General features: G+C 36.5%; 1 protein-coding gene across 1 annotated transcript; it reads right to left on the bottom strand.

Annotated features, from left to right (window-relative positions):
- Positions 1 to 922: 922 nt before the first annotated feature.
- Positions 923 to 10,461, bottom strand: LOC137650171 (uncharacterized protein DDB_G0286299-like). Its single transcript, XM_068383336.1, has 4 exons — positions 10,302 to 10,461; positions 2,269 to 2,920; positions 1,946 to 2,000; positions 923 to 1,774 (listed from the first exon to the last, which is right to left on the bottom strand). Exons 1-4 carry the CDS (start codon positions 10,325 to 10,327, stop codon positions 1,668 to 1,670), a joined length of 840 nt encoding a protein of 279 aa, XP_068239437.1. The 5' UTR covers positions 10,328 to 10,461; the 3' UTR covers positions 923 to 1,667.
- Positions 10,462 to 23,046: the final 12,585 nt, after the last annotated feature.

Here is a 23,046-nt window from a genome sequence, read left to right as displayed (position 1 = left end):
TGGAGTTAAATGGTGGGACAGGAATAGAAATTAAACTTGACAAGATTACAATAGTGCCAACACTTCACAACTGGGTCACACAAGGCACTAGAAGAGTTAGAAGACCCAAACCTACATGGCCAAGGACTACGAAGCAGGAAATGAATGGAGAAATATTCATTCAAAGGCTTGATGTAGAGAAGACTGCCAAAATCTAACAAAAGGCCTTCAAAGTCAATACGTATAGATGAATGTAACTATAGCAATGTAATAAAGGTGGAACCAATAACCAAGACGTTGGTAAAGCAAGAGCAGGAAGTCTTAGGGGGAAAGCCTGTTAGACAAATTCACAGTAGATCCCTTGCAATAACCAAGACGTTGGGGTAAAGCAAGAGCAGGAAGTCTTGGGGGAAAGCGTTAGACCAATTCAACAGTAGATCCCCTGCCATACTTTGGCTTATGCAGCAGCAACAAGCAACTTAATACTGAGCAGGCCATTGTGCAAATCGGCGATTTACATCACACCCAGAAATACGCCAGTCAATTTAGCAGTCAGGGTAGGACCACTGGCATGCATTAATTCACCGAAAACAAATGTATTACAAAGGTAATTAGTCTTGTTAGCACATTACAGTATTGCTTGGCACTTTGTGGCTACTGGGAAGCGTGGCAGAGCGCAAATGAAATTATGATTTCCAGCCTCCAGAAATCAACCGTATTCAGGTCAAAGATTTATATTCATGTAGGAACAAAGTTAAAAAAAAAAAAAAAAAAAGTTGGATCATAAAATCTAATATACTATCAAACTAATCAGTTTCAAATTTTAAATGATAATGGAACATTCTTTCACCCAACAAAATTGGAATAAAAGCTTGTAAAATTACATACAGCCACTATTGTAAAAAGGTAATTCCCATCATGTAAGCACTACTAAAAGACATACTGTGAAGTCATAATTTATTTGAAAAATAATACGTTATCCAGTCACACAAGCACAGGTTACACAGTAACCTCTTTATGAAATTGATAAATTAAACGGAATGTCGACTCGCTGGAAAAAAAAAAAAGGGAAAAAGAAATGTGAAAAAATAGATCAGCACTACTCCTCCTGCATGGTATACCAGTTAGCATCAACACCCTTCAATCCAGGGTACAATGAATTATCTGCCTTTTATAACTAAAAACTACTTCTTGGTATATGCTGCTCATTTACTAGCCTTTTTTACAGGGCCAGTATAGATTTATTATGCTGGGTATACAATACAAAGCGAGCAATCGCAAAGACCTCCTCAGAAATATAGAACTCAGATCATTAAGGTCAAAACACTCATACATCTAGCAATATACACGCCACATACGACATCAAACCATTCACTAATGGTCCAGAAATATTCTTTTTCTTTGCTAAAAAGGTAATATTGAACGCCATTATTTACATTCAAGATTACAATACAACCACTTCTTTAGCACTGAAAGGAACATGTTACCATTTTTTTTTTTTACAAAGTAATAAAAACTGTTCCTTCCTCTTAAACGATTACAACTGACAGGTACTTTAAGTATGAGGAAAAATAATTGCCAGCACCAACTCAAGTGCTCCTAAGCTAAGAAATAGTACAAAAAAGGAGCCCATAGGGTTTAATGAGCCACCCACATGTGGTCAATCTAGGAAAAGTTGTGATCAGAGACTAGGCTGTAGCAGTAGCTGCTTCTTTAGGCTCGGCAGCTTCTTCAGAAACCTTAGCCTTCTTCCTTGGAGTACCCTCGGTCTCGGGTTCTTCTGCCGCCCGTTTTTCTGTGGGAGAAAGTAATTCCAAGTGAACCACAAATATTGGGCTTTCAAACCAAGCATTTTCAGCGTGCATAGGAAAATCAAGACTAGTACATGTAGCCTATACATCAAGTTCATTACAGACTAAAATTATATAATAGTATCAATCAGTCTACTGCACAATAAAGGACTTACCAGATTCACCATTGGTAGCGGATTCTGCCTCAGTATGACCGTTCATTTCTTCAGACTGAAAGAAAAGGGTTCATCAGATAAAATTATAGAGAAAAACTTCGTAAAAGGTGCTAAAATCTGAGTAATTTTTTTCAAGATATTAAAATTTTGACAAGGGAGCTATCAAAAACTTAAAACAGCCTCCTGGAAAGAATTTATCATAATTTATTCTTAGATATGTCAAGAGTTTAATTTTGACAATTGAATTTATGGACTGTCCCAGTGCAAAAACCTGCATTTTGCTATAGGCATAGCATTCTGAATCAAAAGAACATTCGAATTACCTTGCCATTAGTCTCGGGTGCTGATCCGTTGACTTCCATTTCTTCGGGTTTGTCCTCTTCCTTCTTTTCGGTCTTTTCCTTGGCTTCCTCAGATGTTTTCTCTTCCTTGTCTTCTTTCTTTTCTTTCTTCTCCTCCTCTTTCTTAGCAGGCTCCTCTTTAGCCTTTTCTTCCTTTTCAGCAGGTTTTTCTTCAGAGGACTTTTCCTTGTCAGCAGTCTTTTCCTCTTTGTCAGCGGTCTTTTCTTTGTCGGCAGTCTTGTCTTCTTTCTTGTCGGCGGTCTTTTCTTTGTCGGCAGTCTTTTCTTCTTTGTCGGCAGTCTTTTCTTCTTTGTCGGCAGTCTTTTCTTCTTTGTCGGCAGTCTTTTCTTCCTTGTCGGTGGTCTTTTCTTTGTCAGCAGTCTTCTTGTCTTCTTCCTTGTCTGTGGCCTTTGCGTCTTTCTCAGATTCCTTGGTTTTATCTTCCTCGGAGGCTGACTTTTCTGCAGATTCTTTCTCAGTTTTTTCCTCTTTATCCTTAGTCTCGGTCTTTTTCTCCTCCTTGGCTTCTACCCCATTTTCTTTGGGCTTCTCATTCTCTTTCGTTTCAGGAACTTCCTTGGTTTCTTTGGTCTCCTTCACTTCTTTGGTCTCCTTGGTGACTTCGGGAGTAGCCCTGGAAAAAAAGGGAAAAATTAACACTCCAGGAAATATACTTCAATTCAAAATCTGAGTATGAAATAGGTAAATATTATACTTTTCAAAAAACTTATTGCCATAACATTTAATATTTTCACAACTAAAATCCAATTAGCTGGTTTCGCTTAACGGAAATAAATCGACGACTAAACACTACCCAAACTATGCATTTAAATCTCTGAAGCCACATTTAATTTTTCAAATAATTGACTTATCCCACCTCATTTATGGAGTAATTTGAATGGAAAGTTTTTAAAACCTCGGGAATATTATTTATTACGTCTTGCAATACTATGTCAAGTATGGTCTTAGAATGGCCTATGTTACCTGTTAATCATTGGGACATGATGGAATTGCAATTACAATCTATATAAGCAGGTTATAATAAAAAAAATAAACCCAAAGAAATACTGTTAAAATGGCAGCCCAAACACATGTATGATGGCAAAGTTAGCAGGATACACTAATAGCACTTTTTTTTGGGAATCCAGATAAACTATACACCACAGCATAAAGCTAGCTCATTCACTAGCCATCCAGAACAACAGTCCATGTCAATAACACCGACAACAGCTGCAAAAACAATTACTGTAAATAAATGTCTATACAATATATGGGTGAAGAATGTTCTGGCCTTCAGTGCAGTTTAGTCCCTAATAATGTAATACACAGCACATTCTTAAAATAGGATAGATTTTATTTGTGATTGTGGTGTCATCCTATTACTCATGCTAGCAAATAGGCATTGATGCAACGCTAAAATTCCACACCAATTCTGAGAGAGAGAGAGAGAGAGAGAGAGAGAGAGAGAGAGAGAGAGAGAGAGAGAGAGAGAGAGAGAGAGACCTTTAGTCTTTTCAAACAAAAATCCCTTTCCTAGTATAGGTCATTGGCATTGCCCGGCCTCAATTTCAATGACAGCATAGCTAGTAGGCTCATGTATGCAGCAAACCTCAAGAAAAGAACACTGCTGCAAATTGAAAATATGAAACTCATGATATACAAAACATTTAAGTACCACTGGGGCCAGATTTCAGTCATTTTCAAGTCTCAAGTGATTGTACCAGAATATAATCCTGACCTGTCCATCAGAGAAAGGTCTAAGACACAAGGTTAGTGCTCTATGAGCCCCTTGGGAAGAATGGCACTCAAGATTACATATGTACTCGAATAAGGTTAAACCTCCTCTAGCCCTTTCCAAGGTTGGAGTGATGGAGGAAGATTGGCACACTGGCATATGTGCTCTATCTGCATTTAGACATGGGGATTCAAGACAAATTTATACCATGTCACCCCTGAACTTGGCACAAGTGAGAGAAGCTGTCGAGTCACTTAAATATCTAGTCTATTTTCAAGCACCCTTGATTCCTTTGACTTGAGCCATGAAAACATCTGGAAATGATGACGGAAAACAGCAAACCAAGACATTGAGGAAAAATTATCACAAGGTGATAAAAATCCATAATTCCATATTTCATAGACTTCATAAATACCTAGTTAATATACGGCACTATAATATTCTCCATCTAAGCACCTACAAAAAATGACAACATACAAGAACTTCAGCAGCAAAACTAGGGAAGATTGGATAAAAAATCAAGAGATCAAAGTAAATACACATCTTGCAACATCCAATATGTATTCCAGTACGAGATACACCAATGTAACAGCTACTAACAAGGGTAACCTATGCCAATGCAAATACAGTAGCATCATAAACCTAATTAAAACTGGGCCTGGGTCAAGGATTCTACCAAAACAAACAAACCGGATATTATCATTATTACATCCCTAGTTGGAAAAGCAGGATGCTACAAGCTCTAACAGGAAAAATATCCCAGTGAGGAAAGGTTAATAAGGAAATGAATGAACAAATTGACAATAAATCATTCTACAAACTAACATAAAACATGTCTTATATAAACTATGAAAGCTATACCTATCACCATCAGCTAAAGCAATAATAAGGGGAGTAAAATATTACATATAAACAAAGCTTTACATCTTCGGATGGCCCAGAGTTACCAAACAATTCTATAAACAGCCTGAGCAACACCAAAGAACTTCGTACATTCACTATGGATTTAATTACAATGGAGAAATATAAATGCATATTCTACACATTTCCAGACTGTTGTAAAATTCTTCACCCAAGCATTCGTAATGTCGTTAAATTTACTAAGCATATATAATTTGCTTCAATAAGGTCAAATTTACCAAGCATTAAATTAACACGTAAATTCAATTCAAGAAGTATAAACTGGTTTCAACAATGTACTTATGGCATATAAACTTGAAATATAGTTTGATATAAAACGTTTAGAAATAAGGGTTTTGGCAATTTCTTGACCATTACTGTTAGGTATGTATAGTATGTTTCTAAGAGTGTGTAGGCGATAGGTTAGGCTGTCATTAAATCCCATTGCTAATTAAGATTCATTCTATCCACAATTCATAGCACTAAGCTACACGTGCGCTAAATGAATAACTAATGTCAGATCAAATAGATGAATCTTATAAGTTATTTGACTACCGAAAGGCCTAAATAACTTTTCGAAAGTGTACACTGAGCAAGGATGATGGAGCGTGTACAACCGACAAACGAAAGTGCGTAGCAACGAGACAAGGGTGTATAATAAAGTCTAATATTTACACTCTTCGCTGTTATGAACAAAGGTGTTGGATAAATCCAGATCTGAGAAACATGCTAAATGGAATTGCCTGGACTAACTGATTTATTTATATACCACGTGTACGGAAGTTATCTTACAAAATTGGCTATTTTACACGTGCACTAGAGTAACTTTACAAAAAATGCTTATTTTACACGTGCACGAAAATCATCTAACAAAACAATGGTTATTTTACATGTGCACGAGAAAACCTTACAAAAGGCTTATAAAAAAAAAGCGACCTTTCCAATGCATCGAAATTATCAGTTCTATGAATCGTTAAACCAACAAAACTAATATCTGTAAAATTAACTATATGGACGAGACATTTAAATTTACGCAAATGGGTGTCGCTCTAGAGTACCTGTTTAGTATAAAATGGCCAGTCCGTAACTAATAAAACAAAATTGATGTTTAACGAATAATCAGACAACGCTAAACATATGCCTATGGACCTGCCAGTTTGCACATCCGTAACTAAAACAAATTTAAAGCTGTTTAAGGAATAGTCACAATGAAAAACATAGGCCTAAGGACCAGAATTTCCATATAAAAATGTTACAAAAGTCAAGTCTCAATTTTTCACGCATATCCGTAACTAAAACCAATTTAATGCTGCTTAAGGAAGTCAAAGACAAACATAGGCCTAATGACCAGTTTCCATGTAAAAATGTTACAAAAAACAAGTCTTAAAATGTTCAAGAAGTTACCAAGCTTTAATTTTACTACAGGTACGAGAAGCCTAACCTTGAATATAATTTTCATAAGCTTATAAGCCTAGGTCACAACACACGGAAAATTTTGGTGAGGCAATGGTGAACATATTCGTAACTAAAGCCATTTATTTACTACTGGTTAAACGAAGCTCAGCATTTCTACATCTCATCTTCACCCAATATAAAACTCCTTTACTAGGATACCAAACTTCTGAGCACGTTATTATGTTAAATGTACGGAATAGCCTTTAAACCATTCACTTCTTCATAAAGTACCATATATACAAACACGTGATAGTTAAATGTACTGTGGTCTTTACACCATTTACTACTTTATGAAGTACCATATCTACAAACACGTGATTGTTAAATGTACTGTAGTCTTTAATGCTGTTAATTCTACCATTGAAAAATTCAGCTTTTAGAATTTAATGTTAATCGGCTGACCAACTTCAAAATTATAAAGTTCTACCATTGAGAAATTCAGCTTTTAATGTTAATCGGCTGACCAACTCCCAAATTATTAAGTACCAAATTTTCAAACACGTGACTATAAACTGTTCGATATCGCATTTAAAGAAAAAGCGGAGCCTCTGCCGTTTATGGGGACAGCCCTTCGACCGGCCGAAAATCGAGGTAAAAAGTCCGAAATCGGCTCTTTTTTTTACGGGAATGATTTGTTAGATAATGTAGATTGACGGGACAGTATTAAATTGTAAAACTGAATGTTTCTTGAAATCGAGTAAAAAAAGTCCGAAATCGGCTCTTTTTACGGGAATGATTACATGACGCGTCCTTAAAAACTACAAACTTAACGAAGGGGTAAATATGTAGATTGACGGGACAGTATTAAATTGTAAAACCGAAGGAACCCTCTGGTCATGGATGTCGGAAATGTGCGAGAAAAATGGACAACTAACCCAAAATTCCCCTCCTAACCTGTCCTACAAGCCATGTCCTTACCTTCATCGTGAACTAAACGGGGGGGCTACGCCCCCCTGCGACCCCCCAAACACTGTTGCTAACATACAAACCCCACAAACCAAACCTAACCAATCCTAGTAGTTCCCAGGTCACTACCCCTACCCGGGGGCAAGCCCCCGGACCCCCTTCGTAAGTCTCTCACCTACAGAAAAGAAGCTTTGGGCAGCACTCAAAATTATATCTAATCCACATGATCATATTCTAGGTTATTCAGGCTTACCTTAAATTTCGTAGTCGCTAAAACCAAAATGAGGGCCACATCACCTGTTTTACACTTTTTACATGTACCTCTAAAATCCCCTAAGAGGCCTTCTCGAAATAAATAGTGAAAGAATTCGGGGGTAACACGAGTGAAATCACGTAGCTGTAAAACTCCGAGAGTCTTAATTGCATCAAGCTGATCAATACTGGAGATAAACTCGAAAATATCACTCACAGAGAAACTATACGGAACAGGTCTATCCATCACGGCGGTTAGAGCTGGAAAGGGTCGGCTGTAGGTCAATCTCGGGTCATGTGGGGGGGGATTAAAAATTTGAAATCACGCGGCCCACGAAAGGGTTAGTTCGGTTGCTTTGTTTGACACTGGCTTTATCTGACGAAATATCTAAACTAGATGCTGGATAACCTAACCTTTGTTTGTATATAAAACAAAATAGTATTCGGCATAATTTTGGGACGATTTCGAAAGAAATAACAATCTTAACAAGAGATTAAAATGAAAATTGTTGGAATTAGCGAAAACATACGTACGAACATCGAAAACTGTTCATGCTTGCGCGACCAGCTGATATGCGAATCGAGCGCCGCCAAACGGGTGTTATTATAATCAGGCAGGAAACAATGATTGCGGGAAATTTTACTACCGAGTAAGTTGGCCGTGGCTTCAGCGTACGACGCATTGTAACGGCCTTTTTCTAACATAACATTTCATGATAAATATCCAAGCAGTATCAAATTTCACTAAACATGACGTGTCCTTATAAACTACATACTTAACTAAGGGGTAAATATGTAGATTGACGGGACAGTATTAATTTGTAAAACCGAACGTTTCTTAGACTGGGATGACACGGGCTCTGTCTATCGGGAAAGTTGGAAACTAAGCAGGAGCTACCCGTGACTTGCGTACGGACCATGCTGAACTTAGAAAATATTGCCGTGGTAAAGGTAAATTGTGTTATTAGTCAAAACGATAAATTAACATCATATTATGGTATGTTAGAAAATTGTAAAGAACATCAACCCCATAATGAAATACGATTTGGCTAGTAATAAGAAAGATATCCCTGTCCCCATAAACGGCAGACACCCCGAAAAAGCTTTTAAAGATACGGAGAGAAATTGAGCCTTAAGATACCAGAGTCGGCAAACAAAGTACCAAATTTCCAAACACGTGATTATAACTAAGGTATCAGCTTTAAACAAGTTACTGGTTTAAACGCATAAAAAAGTTAAAAATATATACCAATATTGTCTTTAGTTTTTTTAAATATTAAGGATACGCGTCACCTCAGACAAAACTGTTTGGACAAGACAAAGGAAATGGTGTGTAAATGGCTTCCAACGTGAACTGGCATTAAACTATACACAGCCGACAGAGAATACTTCAAACAAAGGAAAGCATTAACAGAATATATTAAAATCTAAATTACACGATTTAACAAAGGAATTAAATCAATATTAACAACTTGGCAACCAAAAATGCTACCATGTTAGGCCTAGTCCATTACTCACGTATACCTTTGTTAGGCCTAACTATAAATCACATTTATAGGAATAAAATAAAAATATATATAATGTAATATTTAAATTATACGATTTAACAAAGGAATTAAATCAATATTAACAACTTGGCAACGTTAAATGCTACCATGTTAGGCCTTTGTTAGGCCTAACTATATATCACATCTTTAGGAATAAATTGGCTTTTTAAATATCTAGACATTAACGATTATTTGCAACTTTTATATATATTTATTTAATATTAACAACTTAGCAACCTTAAATGCTACCATGTTAGGCCTAGTCCATTACTCACGTATACCTTTGTTAGGCCTAACTGTACATATCACATTTATAGGAATAAAACATTTTTAAACAATATTTAGACATTAACGATTATCTACAACTTTTATATATATTTATTCAAAAGTATAAATCAATTAAAACAGAACTTGTTCGATTACTCACGTATACCTTTGTTAGGCCTAACTATATATATCACATTTATAGGAATAAATTTGCTTGCTAAATAATATTTACACATTAACGATTATCTGCAACTTATATATATATTTATTTAAAAGTATAAATAAATAAAAACAGAACTTGTTCGATTCAAGTCGCGAAAATTAGTTTCCCGCCAACCCAGCGTCTCTCAGGTCAGGGGTGAAAGAGGGAGAGGGGGGAGAGAGAGAAGCAGAGGGAGGGAGGGAAGAAGCAGACGGAGGGAGAGAATAGGAAAAAAAGTTAAGCCTTAATTGGGAAAATAAAATATTCCTATATAACAGGAACCAATATTCTATAACTGTTACTGTTTTTAGAATGATTTATTGTTAATTTTCCTTTCCTCACTGGGCTATTTTTCCCTGTTGGAGCCCCTGGGCTTATAGCATCTTGCTTTTCCAACTAGGGTTGTAGCTTGGATAGTAATAACAATAATAATAATAGGATTGTGGGAATCGATATCAAAACATGAGTATACTTACGACCACGATGCGCTAATCTAAAATATCCATTTTCCGACTTAAAAATTCACTTTTCACATTACACATGGCGGTTAATAAAGCCATTTATGAACAAATAATTCACGATTTACGTAAAATAAAATAGAAAATATATATTTATATATATATATCACAATCGGCCCCGGTGTCCCGGTCCAAAGCACAGACCGGCGTCAACTCTAGGGGGTAAATTAAAAATCTAAAAATCACTTTTTCCATTAATTCCACTGTTAAAATAAAACCCATATTATACTTACACAGCCTCGGGTGCGGTATCGGCCATGATGATGATATTATTTGCAAGGAATAATGGAATTTTAAGGAAAAAAGAAGGGAGCGAGTGAAGAGCGACACACCACTGAGGTCTGCTTTACTCCGCGTTTGTCAGGCAAGAGAGACCGAGTCCGTTGAATAGCGGCATTTCCCGCGCGCGCCTTTTGCTTTCCCACAATGCACCGCGACCTGACCAATGGGATAGCAGCGTTTTCATGACGTCATCAATGCCGACCAATAGAATCGCGACTATTCCATGACGTCACGATAGGCTCCGCCTAGCCAAGGCCAGATTTATAAACTGTGGTGGTAAATCTTGAATATTTTCCTCGTGCTGCTTAAAAAATAACGCTAACTAAATAAAAATATCTATATTATATAAAACAATCATATGTATAATAACTATATGTATAATCGCTACCGACCAATAGAATCGCAGCGTTTCCATGACGACACGGTTGGCTCCGCCCACTTAGGCGGAGCTAAAGGCAGATTTATAAGCGGTGGTGCTAAATCTTTATTTTTTTTTCATGTTTCTTAAAAAATAACGCTAACTATAGAAAAAAATCTACATTATATTAAATAATCAAAAAGAAAATAACTATATATGTAATAAATATAACAATCTATCCATCTACAACATGAACTAATTATCTTATTTTTTACACGTGGCCTTTTATGAAAGCGCGGGCCTTCTGACAAGACAGCTGCTGTTAAGGGAAGCAAAGAGAGCGCCAAACCATGGGCTCAAAATAGTCGGTAAATCTTTAGGAAATAAATGTTTTGTCTGTGAGAAATTTTATGAATTGATTGATTAAATGCACAGACAGTCTCTTTTTATCTGTATCGATGTCTGTTGGGAAGTTAATTTTCATATACCTATAGTCCCAAAACCTGTTGCTATTAACGCCGTTAACAATGCTCGTAATTTTTAAACCGTAAGGAAGTTAATTACAGTTGAAACTAGAGTTGGTGGTTTTAAATATTCATTGTAAATTGTGTAACAACATAAATGCTTATTGTAATATGTAATTTACTTACACGGCATTATTTCCTTTTATTTCATTATACCAGTTTTATTCAAATATCCGGTAGAGTAAGTTAAATAAAAGAATTATTATCGAAAGAGGTAGTTCATGGCGCTAACATTACGAGCTAATTTCAGAATTCCATTGACGAGAACTCTCGAATTGGTGCTTCTTCTATTCCAACTTCATCCGCCGCCTCTTCTTGAGGGATGGGTGATAAAAACTGGATGAAAATATAACTATAAGGGAAATGATTTATCATAGTAGGCCTATAAGTTTATCACCTCCCAGCTATGCTAAAATTTCATCCCTAAAATGCTTAGTAGCAGAGGTATCTCTTCCACCTTAAAGTCAACCTTGTACGGTTGTACCATCTCTCTCTCTCTCTCTCTCTCTCTCTCTGTCTCTCTCTCTCTCTCTCTCTCTCTCTGTCTCTCTCTCTCTCTCTCTCTCTCTCTCTCTCTCTGTCTGTCTGTCTGTCTGTCTCTCTCTCTAAATAACCCTCTCTCTCTCTCTCTCTCTAAATCTCTCTCTCTGTCTCTAAATCTCTCTCTCTCTAAATAACCCTCCCTCTCTCTCTCTAAATAACCCTCCCTCTCTCTCTCTCTCTTTCTCTCTCTAAATCTCTCTCTCTGTCTCTAAATCTCTCTCTCTCTCTAAATAACCCTCCCTCTCTCTCTCTAAATAACCCTCTCTCTCTCTCTCTCTCTCTCTCTCTCTCTCTCTCTCTCTCTCTCTCCCAGGTATCTCTAAAATTTCATCCCTAAAATGCTATGGAGCAGAGGTATATCTTCCACCTTAAAGTCAACCTTGTACGGTTGTACCATCTCTCTCTCTCTCTCTCTCTCTCTCTCTCTCTCTCCAAATAAGTCTGTCTCTCTCTCTCTCTCTCTAAATAAGTCTCTCTCTGTCTCTCTCTGTCTCTCTCTCTCTCTCTCTCTAAATAACCCTCTATCTCTCTCTCTAAATCTCTCTCTCTGTCTCTAAATCTCTCTCTCTCTCTAAATAACCCTCTCTCTCTCTCTCTAAATATCTCTCTCTGTCTCTAAATCTCTCTCTCTCTCTAAATAACCCTCCCTCTCTCTCTCTCTCTCTCTCTCTCTCTCTCTCTCTCTCTCTCTCTCTCTCTCTCTAAATAACCCTCTCTCTCCCAGCTATACTAAAATTTCATCCCTAAAATGCTATGTAGCAGAGGTATCTCTTCCACCTTAAAGTCAACCTTGTACGGTTGTACCATCTCTCTCTCTCTCTCTCTCTCTCTCTCTCTCTCTCCAAATAAGTCTCTCTCTCTCTCTCTCTCTCCAAATAAGTCTCTCTCTGTCTCTCTCTGTCTCTCTCTCTCTCTCTCTAAATAACCCTCTATCTCTCTCTCTAAATCTCTCTCTCTGTCTCTAAATCTCTCTCTCTCTCTAAATAACCCTCTCTCTCTCTCTCTAAATATCTCTCTCTGTCTCTAAATCTCTCTCTCTCTCTAAATAACCCTCCCTCTCTCTCTCTCTCTCTCTCTCTCTCTCTCTCTCTCTCTCTCTCTCTCTCTCTAAATAACCCTCTCTCTCCCAGCTATACTAAAATTTCATCCCTAAAATGCTATGTAGCAGAGATATCTCTTCCACCTTAAAGTCAACCTTGTACCATCTCTCTCTCTCTCTCTCTCTCTCTCTCTCTCTCTCTCTCTCTCTCTGTGATCAGTCCCTTCCATCCGCTCTCCTTCTCACCCCCTCCCCCCTAAATCCCCAATTCCGTTCCCCCCAGCCATACGCCATTTCCCCCAGGGGTGAGTGGCCGTGAAGGCCAAGGAGAACTTTTGGCTGGAGTCATCGAGCACTTCTGGGGGAATGATTTGGCTTTGATTTCCCCCAGATATATCTGGGGGAAATCAAAGATAATATCATCAAATTAAATATGGAATCCGTTATTATTATTATTATTATTATTATTATTATTATTATTACTTGCTAAGCTACAACCCTGGATGGGTAAGCAGGATGCTATAAGCCCAGGGGCTCCAACAGGAAAAATAGCCAGTGAGGAGAGAAAACAAAGAAAAATAAAACAAATATTTTAAGAACAGTAACATCAAAATAAATATTTCCTGTATAAACTATAAAAACTATAACTAAAGAAGAGGAAGAGAAATAAGATAGAATGGTGAGCCCGAGTGTACCCTCAAGCAAGAGAACTCTAACCAAAGACACAGGAAAGGCCATGGTACAGAGGCTGTGGTACTACCCAAGACTAGAGAACAATGGTTTGATTTTGGAGTGTCCTTCTCTTAGAAGAGCTGCTTATCATAGCTGAAGAGTCTCTTGTACCCTTATTATTATTATTATTATTATTATTACTTACTAAGCTACAACCCTAGTTGGAAAAGCAGTATGCTATAAGCCCAGGGGCTCCAACAGGGAAAATAGCTCAGTGCGGAAAGGAAAAAAGGAAAAATAAAATATTCTAAGAAGAGTAACAACAATAAATATCTCCTATATAAACTATAAAAACTTCAACAAAACAAGAGGAAGAGAAATAAGATAGGAGTGTGTGCTCGAGTGTACCCTCAAGCAAGAGAACTCTAACCCAAGACAGTGAAAGGCCATGGTACTGAGGCTATGGCACTACCCAAGACTAGAGAACAGTGGTTTGATTTTGGAGTGTCCTTCTCCTAGAAGAGCTGCTTACCATAGCTAAAGAGTCTCTTCTACCCTTACCAAGAGGAAAGTGGCACTGAACAATTACAGTGCAGTAACCCCTTGGGTGATGAAGAATTGTTTGGTAATCTGTGTTGTCAGGTGTATGAGGATAGAGGAGAATATGTAAAGAATATGCCAGACTATTCAGTGTGTATGTAGGCAAAGGGAAAATGAACCGTAACCAGAGAGGAGGATCCAATGTAGTACTGTCTGGCCAGTCAAAAGACCCCATAACTCTCTAGCGGTAGTATCTCAACGGGTGGCTGGTGCCCTGGCCAACCTACTACCTAAAAAGAGGAAAGTGGCCACTGAACAATTACAGTACAGTAGTTAACCCCTTGAGAGAAAAAATAATTGTTTGGTGATCTTAGTGTTGTCAGGTGTATGTGGACAGAGGAGAATATGTAAATATGCCAGGATATTCATTGTATGTGTAGGCAAAGGGGAAAATGAACCGTAACCAGAGAGAAGGATCCAATGTAGTGCAGTAATGTCTGGCAAATCAAAGGACCCCATAACTCTCTACCGGTAGCATCTCAACGAGTGGCTGGTGCCCTGGCTAACCTACTACCTATGGGTCTACAAGATTAGACCGAGTTGAATTCACAAGTATGTCTAATTGTTGTCTAAAGGAATTGAACTCTTATTATGAATGATTAGTAGTTAATAATAATAATGAAATTGAAATTGATGACCTTTTAGCATCTTTCAATCAAGATTCCCATAGGCTTATGTGAACTGAAAAATGAGTTTGTAACAACAATTTCAGACAAATTGATTTTGATAAAAATAAACTCTTACAATATGTTGAGATTTTCATGGGAAACACTGATTTCCTTTCCTCACTGAGCTATTTTCCCTGTTGGGGCCCTTGGGCTTATAGCATCCTGCTTTTCCAACTAGGGTTGTAGTTTTAGCAAGTGATAATAATAATGGTTGGAAAAGCAGGATACTATAAGCCCAGGGGCTCCAACAGGAAAAAAATAGTCCAGTGAGGAAAGGAAACAATGAAATAAGAGAATTTATTAGCAATTACAGATTTGTGTGGTTATTTTGATCAATGTCTGATATAATATTAACCTTCTCATGATTCAGTTTAGCGAACTCACATCTGTTTAGCAAATTCGATATTTTATTACAACTATTTAAAATGAATTGCATTTATAGGACAAGGTAATTTATATATATATATATATATATATATATATATATATATATATATATATATATATATATATATATATATATATATATATATATATATATATATATATATATTTGGGTGTGTGTTAAATCTGACCTCTAAAAATTCGTCTCTCTAAATAATAGTTCAACACGTTATAAAATGATTGATAGATTCACATTAGGAAGACAAAGTATTCTTTTAAACAAAACAAAATATGAATACTGCATAGTGGAGTTAATTCTCTCTCTCTCTCTCTCTCTCTCTCTCTCTCTCTCTCTCTCTCTCTCTCTCTCTCTCTCCTCTCTCTCTCTCTTACTCAGATAATTCTCCCCTTGTGATATCTGACTCGCGTTGGCCTGTATTTCATAAGGCAGTTAACTCCCTTTACGCATTCACCATCGAAATGAGTCACATAGCAAGAAGCCTTGCTTTAAATTCCTTCCTTTAAATTCCTTTTATTTCACTTTAAATGGCTTTCACTGGCAAACCACATCGGGCACACACGTGACTCATGCGAGCAGTTTTTCCTTCGGGGATTTAAAATATTTGAAAAATCTTGCGAGATTAGACTGATGCTCTGTGTGACAACAGGTGGTGAATTTCTTTTTTTTTTTTGTTTTTATTCAATACTTTTCATAATTTTTTTTCTATTTCCTCAAACAGAGAAAAATCCCGTTTCGATTTTCTCTACCCATTTAATCAGAGATGAATCGATAAGAGAGGGGGGTGGATTTCTTCGTTTTTTTCGTTTTTATTCAATACTTTTCATATTTTTTTTTTCTATTTCCTCAAACTGAAAGAAAAATCCCGTTTCGATTTTCTCTATCCATTTAATCAGAGATGAATCGATAAGAGAGGGGGGTGGGGGATTTCGTAAGGGGAAATCCTCAGCTTTATTGATTAAACCCAACAGAAGGGGAGAGTGGTAACCCCTTTCTCAGCGAGGAAGGGGGGGGGGGGGTTTACCAGCATCCCTGTCCCCCCCTAGCCCCTCGGAGGAATAATGAACATTATAAGTAAGAGTTGTACTTTTAATTCAAGTGTTTGTCAAAGAGGTTTACTCATTAAACCTCCTTGTTATCTGTTATCTTCCTATTCAATTCGTTTTGATAAACATTTTTCTACTGGAATAATATGATGAAATGAACCTTTATTATTATTATTATTATTATTATTATTATTATTATTATTAATTGCTATGCTACAACCCTAGTAGGAAAAGCAGGATACTATAAGCCCCAACAGGGAAAATAGCCCAGTGAGGAAATGAAAGAAGGAGAGATGAAATATTTTCATAAGAGTAGCAACATTAGAATGAATATTTCCTATATAAATTATAAATACTTTAACAAAACAAGAGGAAGATAAATTAGATAGAACAGGGCGCCCGAGTGTACCCTCAAGCAAGAGAACTGTAACCCAAGAGAGTGGAAGACCATGGTACAGAGGCTATGACACTACCCAAGACTAGAGAACAATGGTTTGATTTTGGAGTGTCCTTCTCCTAGAAGAGCTGCTTTCTTATATTTATTTATTTCATATTGTACTTTTCTGTATCTTTTTGTATCGTAATCAATATTAACTTTTTATTGGGTTGAACCTTGTACGGTAGAAATAATTGAACAAGTTCCAATTTAGATGTGATCTCTCTCTCTCTCTCTCTCTCTCTCTCTCTCTCTCTCTCTCTCTCTCTCTCTCTCTCTCTCTCTCACTTAAAAGCTTCACTAAGCAAGCACATTGAGCAATGCGTTAATTTTTCATTGTTTCCTTTCTTCACTGGGCTATTTTCTATGTTGGGGGCCCTTGGGCTTATAGCATCCTTGCTTTTCCAACTAGGGTTGTAGCTTAGCTAATAATGATAATAATAATAATAATCATATTATTATTATTATTATTATTATTATTATTATTAGCCAAGCTACAACTCAAGTTGGAAAAGCAAGATGCTTTAAGCTCAAAGGCTCCAACAGGGAAAAATAGCCCAGTGAGGAAAGGAAATAAGTAAATAATAATAATAATGATAATAATAATAATAATAATAATAATAATAATAGCGTTACCAATAGTCTACCAGTGGAAAATTAATTTTATGATAATCATGCCAGACATTTTATATATTTCACTGAATAATATTCAACAATGAGAGAGAGAGAGAGAGAGAGAGGAGAGAGAGAGAGAGAGAGAGAGAGAGAGAGAGAGCTGGGAACCCCATTGTCACATCCTGTTCGACTGGAACTTATCATACGGGAGAAAATGCTATTTTTTTATTATTATTATTATTTTTTTTTTTTTTTGTATTATTCGACGATGTTAATGAAGGTCGAAACTAGATAGGAATTTGTGAAGGAAGAGCACAAGACAGTTCACAAAGTATATACGAACATACGATGTAACCAAAAATAAATAATGATAGAATTATCTTAAAAGTTTGTTCACATCGGCCTAAAATATCTTCCAGAACTATATTTCTCTCATCTCTCTTACTTTTTTTATGGTGCTAACTGTTAATTTGTAAGTTACAGAAAAGAATACAGAATACAATGATAAAAAGAATGTTATATTCAATGGTTTCGTACAATAGGTCAAACAAAAATGAAGTATTATCCTGTTTACCTGTTTTCATTGTTTTTGCCAGAAAAAAAATACTTTCACTTGATCTACTGTAACCAAAGTTACAGAAACTGTATTACACTCGGGAGGAAAATTATTGATCCTTCTCTCTGGTTACGGTTCATTTTCCCAATGCCTACACATACACCAAATAGTCTGGCCTATTCTTTACATTTTCTCCTCTGTCCTCATACACCTGACAACACTAAGATTACCAAACAATTCTTTCTATCAAGGGGTTAACTACTGCTCTGTAATTGTTCAGTGGCCACTTACCTCATGATAAGGGTAGAAGAGACTCTTTAGCTATGATAAGCAGCTCTTCTAGGAGAAGGACACTCCAAAAAATCAAACCATTGTTCTCTAGTCTTGGGTAGTGCCAAAGCCTCTGTACTAAGGTCTTCCACTGGCTTGGATTAGAGTTCTCTTGCTTGAGGGTACACTCGAGCACGCTGTTCTGCTTTATTTCTCTTCCACTTGTTTGTTTTGAGGTTTTTATAGCTTATATATAAAAGATTTATTTAATATTGTTACTGTTCTTAAAATATTCTATTTTGATCATTTATTATTTCTCTTGTAGCTTATTTATTTCCTTATTTCCTTTCCTCACTGAGCTATTTTTCCCTGTTGGAGTCCTTGGACTTATAGAATCTTGCTTTTCTAATGTAGGCATTAATAAAAGGCCCCTATCTACTCCCACTTATTATCTTTCTGATTCAATTGCGTTCTAGCTTCCTCTCTTATGTCTTGCGCTTTAAAATCTCATTAAAAGAATAAATTTGATACTAAAAAATGTTAAAATTAACAATAATATTTGTATCAACTTTTGCAATTTGACCATGTAGGAATCATGAAGGTTTATTGTAGGCCTACTGACTTTTATAATAATAATAATAACAATAATAATAATAATGATAATAATAATAATCAATAACTTAATGGTTTAGATTTCAGGAAGTGTTTTAAATGTCGTAATCAAATACCAATTTCATGAGTGGTCTGCTAGACTGAGTCTTTTGCAACCCGGTTGAAACTTCTCCCATTACTCTTATCCAATAGACCTACGCAATAGCCTTCTTTAAAAACTGGATCTATTACAAACTGTGTCTTGCGTCACTCAAAGAATCGAATTTCATAACTGGATATTTATTTATTTTTTATCTTTTTATTAAAAAGTTAAATTATATTTACGTAAATTATAAATTTGCGTTTTTGGATAGGTTTAAAGTCCGCTCATGAAACGCAGAGGCAAGGGACAGTGATATTCCCCTATCAAGCAGGACAATGCCCTAGAGACTGACCATATTACATATGGCCAGTGGCCAAAGCACCCTCTTCACCCAAGCTAGGACCAAAGAAGGCCAGTGATATTGCCCTATCAAGCAGGACAATGCCCTAGAGACTGACCATATTACATATGGCCAGTGGCCAAAGCACCCTCTTCACCCAAGCTAGGACCAAAGAAGGCCAGTGATATTGCCCTATCAAGCAGGACAATGCCCTAGAGTGACCATATTACATATGACCAGCCCCAAAGCCCCCTCTCCACCCAAGCTAGGACCAAAGAAGACCAGGCAATGGCTGCTGATGACTCAGCAGATAGACCTATAGGCTACTCCAATACCCCCCATCCTTAGCTCACAAGGATGGTGAGGTTGCAGCGACCAAAGACAGTAACGAGTTTGAGCCGGATTCGAACCCCAACCAGTCTGGCGTTCACCAGTCAGGGACGTTACCACATCGGCCACCACACCCCTATCACACGTAAGTTACAAGCAGGATGCTATAAGCCCAAGAGCTCCAACAGGGAAAATATACATTGTTTGTAAAATTGAATTATCACACAATGTTATTTTCTTACGTTTACTTGAGAGAGAGAGAGAGAGAGAGAGAGAGAGAGAGAGAGAGGAGAGAGAGAGAGAGAGAGATAATTTCATCAACTCTTAAGCTCTGCTCCACATGGGCTTGGACCGAGTCTTTTTTTGTAATATTTTGTATGTAAATATGTTTTTTGTCCAATAAACACTATTTTCTATTGTCTTTTTCTTATTCATCAACAATCTTTGTCATTAGAAGTTATTTTGCAAGAGAATAAAAAAGGTGATTTGCTCAAATCACTCTAAAAACCTTTTAATGAAAACTATACATACGTACATACTATCATACACTTTCCACCCACGCTCACCTCAGCCGTGGCCAAATATAATGGCGGGATAAACTGATAGACTTGTTTTTTACTTTGAAAACCTTGACCCAATAATTAACAGAATTTAGGTTAATGGAAATATAGTCTATTCATTATAGATGCCTCCAGCATTACACCAATGCCACCTGATAGATTTGCACATTAAATTGTATATTGATACGAGATATTTAGTGATTAAACACTCGTTTAAAAATCATTTAGCCATTGTATCAAGGCCTTGACTTTAGGCGCTGAAATGCACAGTATTGCAACTGCATTCCCTTTGAAATGTGATCATATTATTGGTTATAATTCACTGCGGGCCCTTTTTCCCAGCCCTGGTCATTTCAGGTTCAGGTTCAGGTTCTGGGGTCTCTAACGTTTATCTTCTTGTACTGTTTTGTCTTTTCTTCCACATTAGATTTAAAACTTCTTTTTTCTTTTCTACATTTGTTTCACTTAATAAAAATACTCCTACTATTTTCTTTAGGTCTTCGTCGTATGGTTGCTGTAGCTCAATTACTTCATTCCTTTCTTTTCTATATTCCTGGCAAAATAACTAAAAAATGTATCAATTCTTCCTCCTCATTTTCACAAATATTACAGTTTACATTCCCTCCATTGTGTCTATTTACAATATTTAGTTTTAACGTATTAGTTCTTGCTCTAAAAAATATCACTGAAGCAAATGTATTGTCATAAATTAACTCTTCTTTAATTTCTTTCTTCCACGTTCAGTTTGAAAAGTGAGACTGTATTAGTGTTGTGAATAAATATTTTCCTCAGATACACGTGGTCAGATTGTTGACAAATGTTCGGGTCTGTGTTCATCATGAACAGTAGAACTGCTCTCAAGGTAAACTAACAAAATGAATTATTGTTATTATTATTATTATTATTACTTGGGCCCTTTTACCCCCAAAGGACGTACAGGTACGTTTCACTAAAGCCATCCCTTTACCCCATGGACGTACCGGTACGTCCCTTGCAAAAAAATGCTATAAAAAATTAGTTTTTCATATTTTTTGATATTTTTTTGAGAAAATTCAGGCATTTTCCAAGAGAATGAGACCAACCTGACTCTCTATGACAAACATTAAGGTTGTTAGAGCAATTTAAATAAAATATACTGCAAAATGTGCTTGGAAAAAATAAGGGTGGGAAATTTCCAAATACCCCGGGGTAAAAGGGCTAGGCTACAACCCTATTTGGAAAAGCAGGATGCTACAAGTCCAGGGGCTCCAACGGGGAAAAATAGCCTAGCGAGGAAAGGAAACTTATGGAAAAATAAAATATTTCAAGAAGAGTAACATTGAATTAAATATCTCCAATATAAACTATAAAAAAAAACTTTAACAAGACCAGAGGAAGAGAAATAAGATAGAACAGTGTGCCCGAGTGTACCCTCAAGCAAGAGAACTCTAACCCAAGACAGTGGAAGACCATGGTACAGAGGCTATGGCACTACCCAAGACTAGAGAACAATGGTTTGATTTTGGAGTGTCCTTCTCCTAGAGGAGCTGCTTACCATAGCTAAAGAGTCTCTTCTACCTTTATCAAGAGGAAAGTAGCTACTGAACAATTACAGTGCAGTAGTTAACCCCTTGAGGGAAGAATTGTTTGCTAATCTTAATTTTGTCAGGTGTATGAGGACAGTGGAGAATATGTAATAAATAGGCCAGACTATTCAGTGTGTGTGTGTGTGTAGGCAAAGGGCAAATGAACCGTAACCAGAGAGAAAGATCCAATGTACTGACTGGATTAATAAATAATATAGAGGGAATAGAATCACATTTCAAGAACGAAGTTATGTTTTTGTTTAAAAAAACAAAACAAAACACTGACGCATAGGTATAGAATGAGACTGGTATTATGACATTTCAACCTCATTGTAACCAAATCTTCGGAAATCTTGGGATTTTTTGCTTTGATAATGTACCGTTTATATCCAGAAATATATATATATATATATATATATATATATATAGAATTGCTAGTAATACATACATTACTTAGTTAATTAAAAATGCAGCTACCTAATCTTAGGAACGAGATATAGAGAGAAATTAGGACCAATATTTGTGACTAGGCCTATAAGTATTAGACTAGTAATATTAGCTTGGTGACGAATGAAGGAAACTTTAGAAGATGGAAGAGCATATTTATATCTTTTATGATATATGTAGACTCACTTAAAGAGTTTCAAGTATCAGGGATTTAGGCCTATGTACATTCTATCCTAGCCTCAACTGCCTATTATTTTTTCCCATAGCAACAAATACATTAACTTAAAAGACTGTTTACACTGAACTGTAAACACACCAAGAATAGTCCACTTAAGATCTTAATCCTGACCTTGAGAGAGAGAGAGAGAGAGAGAGAGAGAGAGAGAGAGAGATATTTTAAACTGGATAACTGAATCTATCAGTTACATTCGAATTACGTCGAAACTATGAAACCTGAGAGAGAGAGAGAGAGAGAGAGAGAGAGAGAATATTTTAAACTGTATAACTGAATCTATCAGTTACATTCGAATTACGTCGAAACTATGGTACCTGTTAAAGAGAGAGAGAGAGAGAGAGAGAGAGAGAGAGAGAGAGAGAATTTTAAACCATAATTGAAACTATCAGTTACATTGGAATTACGTCGAAACTATGAGAGAGAGAGAGAGAGAGAGAGAGAGAGAGAGAGAATATTTAAAACTGTATAACTGAAACTATCAGTTACATTAGAATTACGTCGAAACTATGGTACCTGTTAAAGAGAGAGAGAGAGAGAGAGAGAGAGAGAGAGAGAGAGCATATTTTAAACTGTATAACTGAAACTATCAGTTACATTAGAATTACGTCGAAACTGGTACCTGTTAAAGAGAGAGAGAGAGAGAGAGAGAGAGAGAGAGAGAGTATATTTTAAACCATAATTGAAACTATCTGTTACTTTAGAATTGCGTCGAAACTGAGAGAGAGAGAGAGAGAGAGAGAGAGAGAGAGAGAGAATATTTTAAACTGTATAACTGAAACTATCAGTTACATTAGA

Source organism: Palaemon carinicauda, chromosome 11, assembly GCF_036898095.1.
Source record: "Palaemon carinicauda isolate YSFRI2023 chromosome 11, ASM3689809v2, whole genome shotgun sequence".
NCBI classification, from domain to species: domain Eukaryota; kingdom Metazoa; phylum Arthropoda; class Malacostraca; order Decapoda; family Palaemonidae; genus Palaemon; species Palaemon carinicauda.
This window is presented reverse-complemented; position numbering and strand designations above follow the sequence as displayed.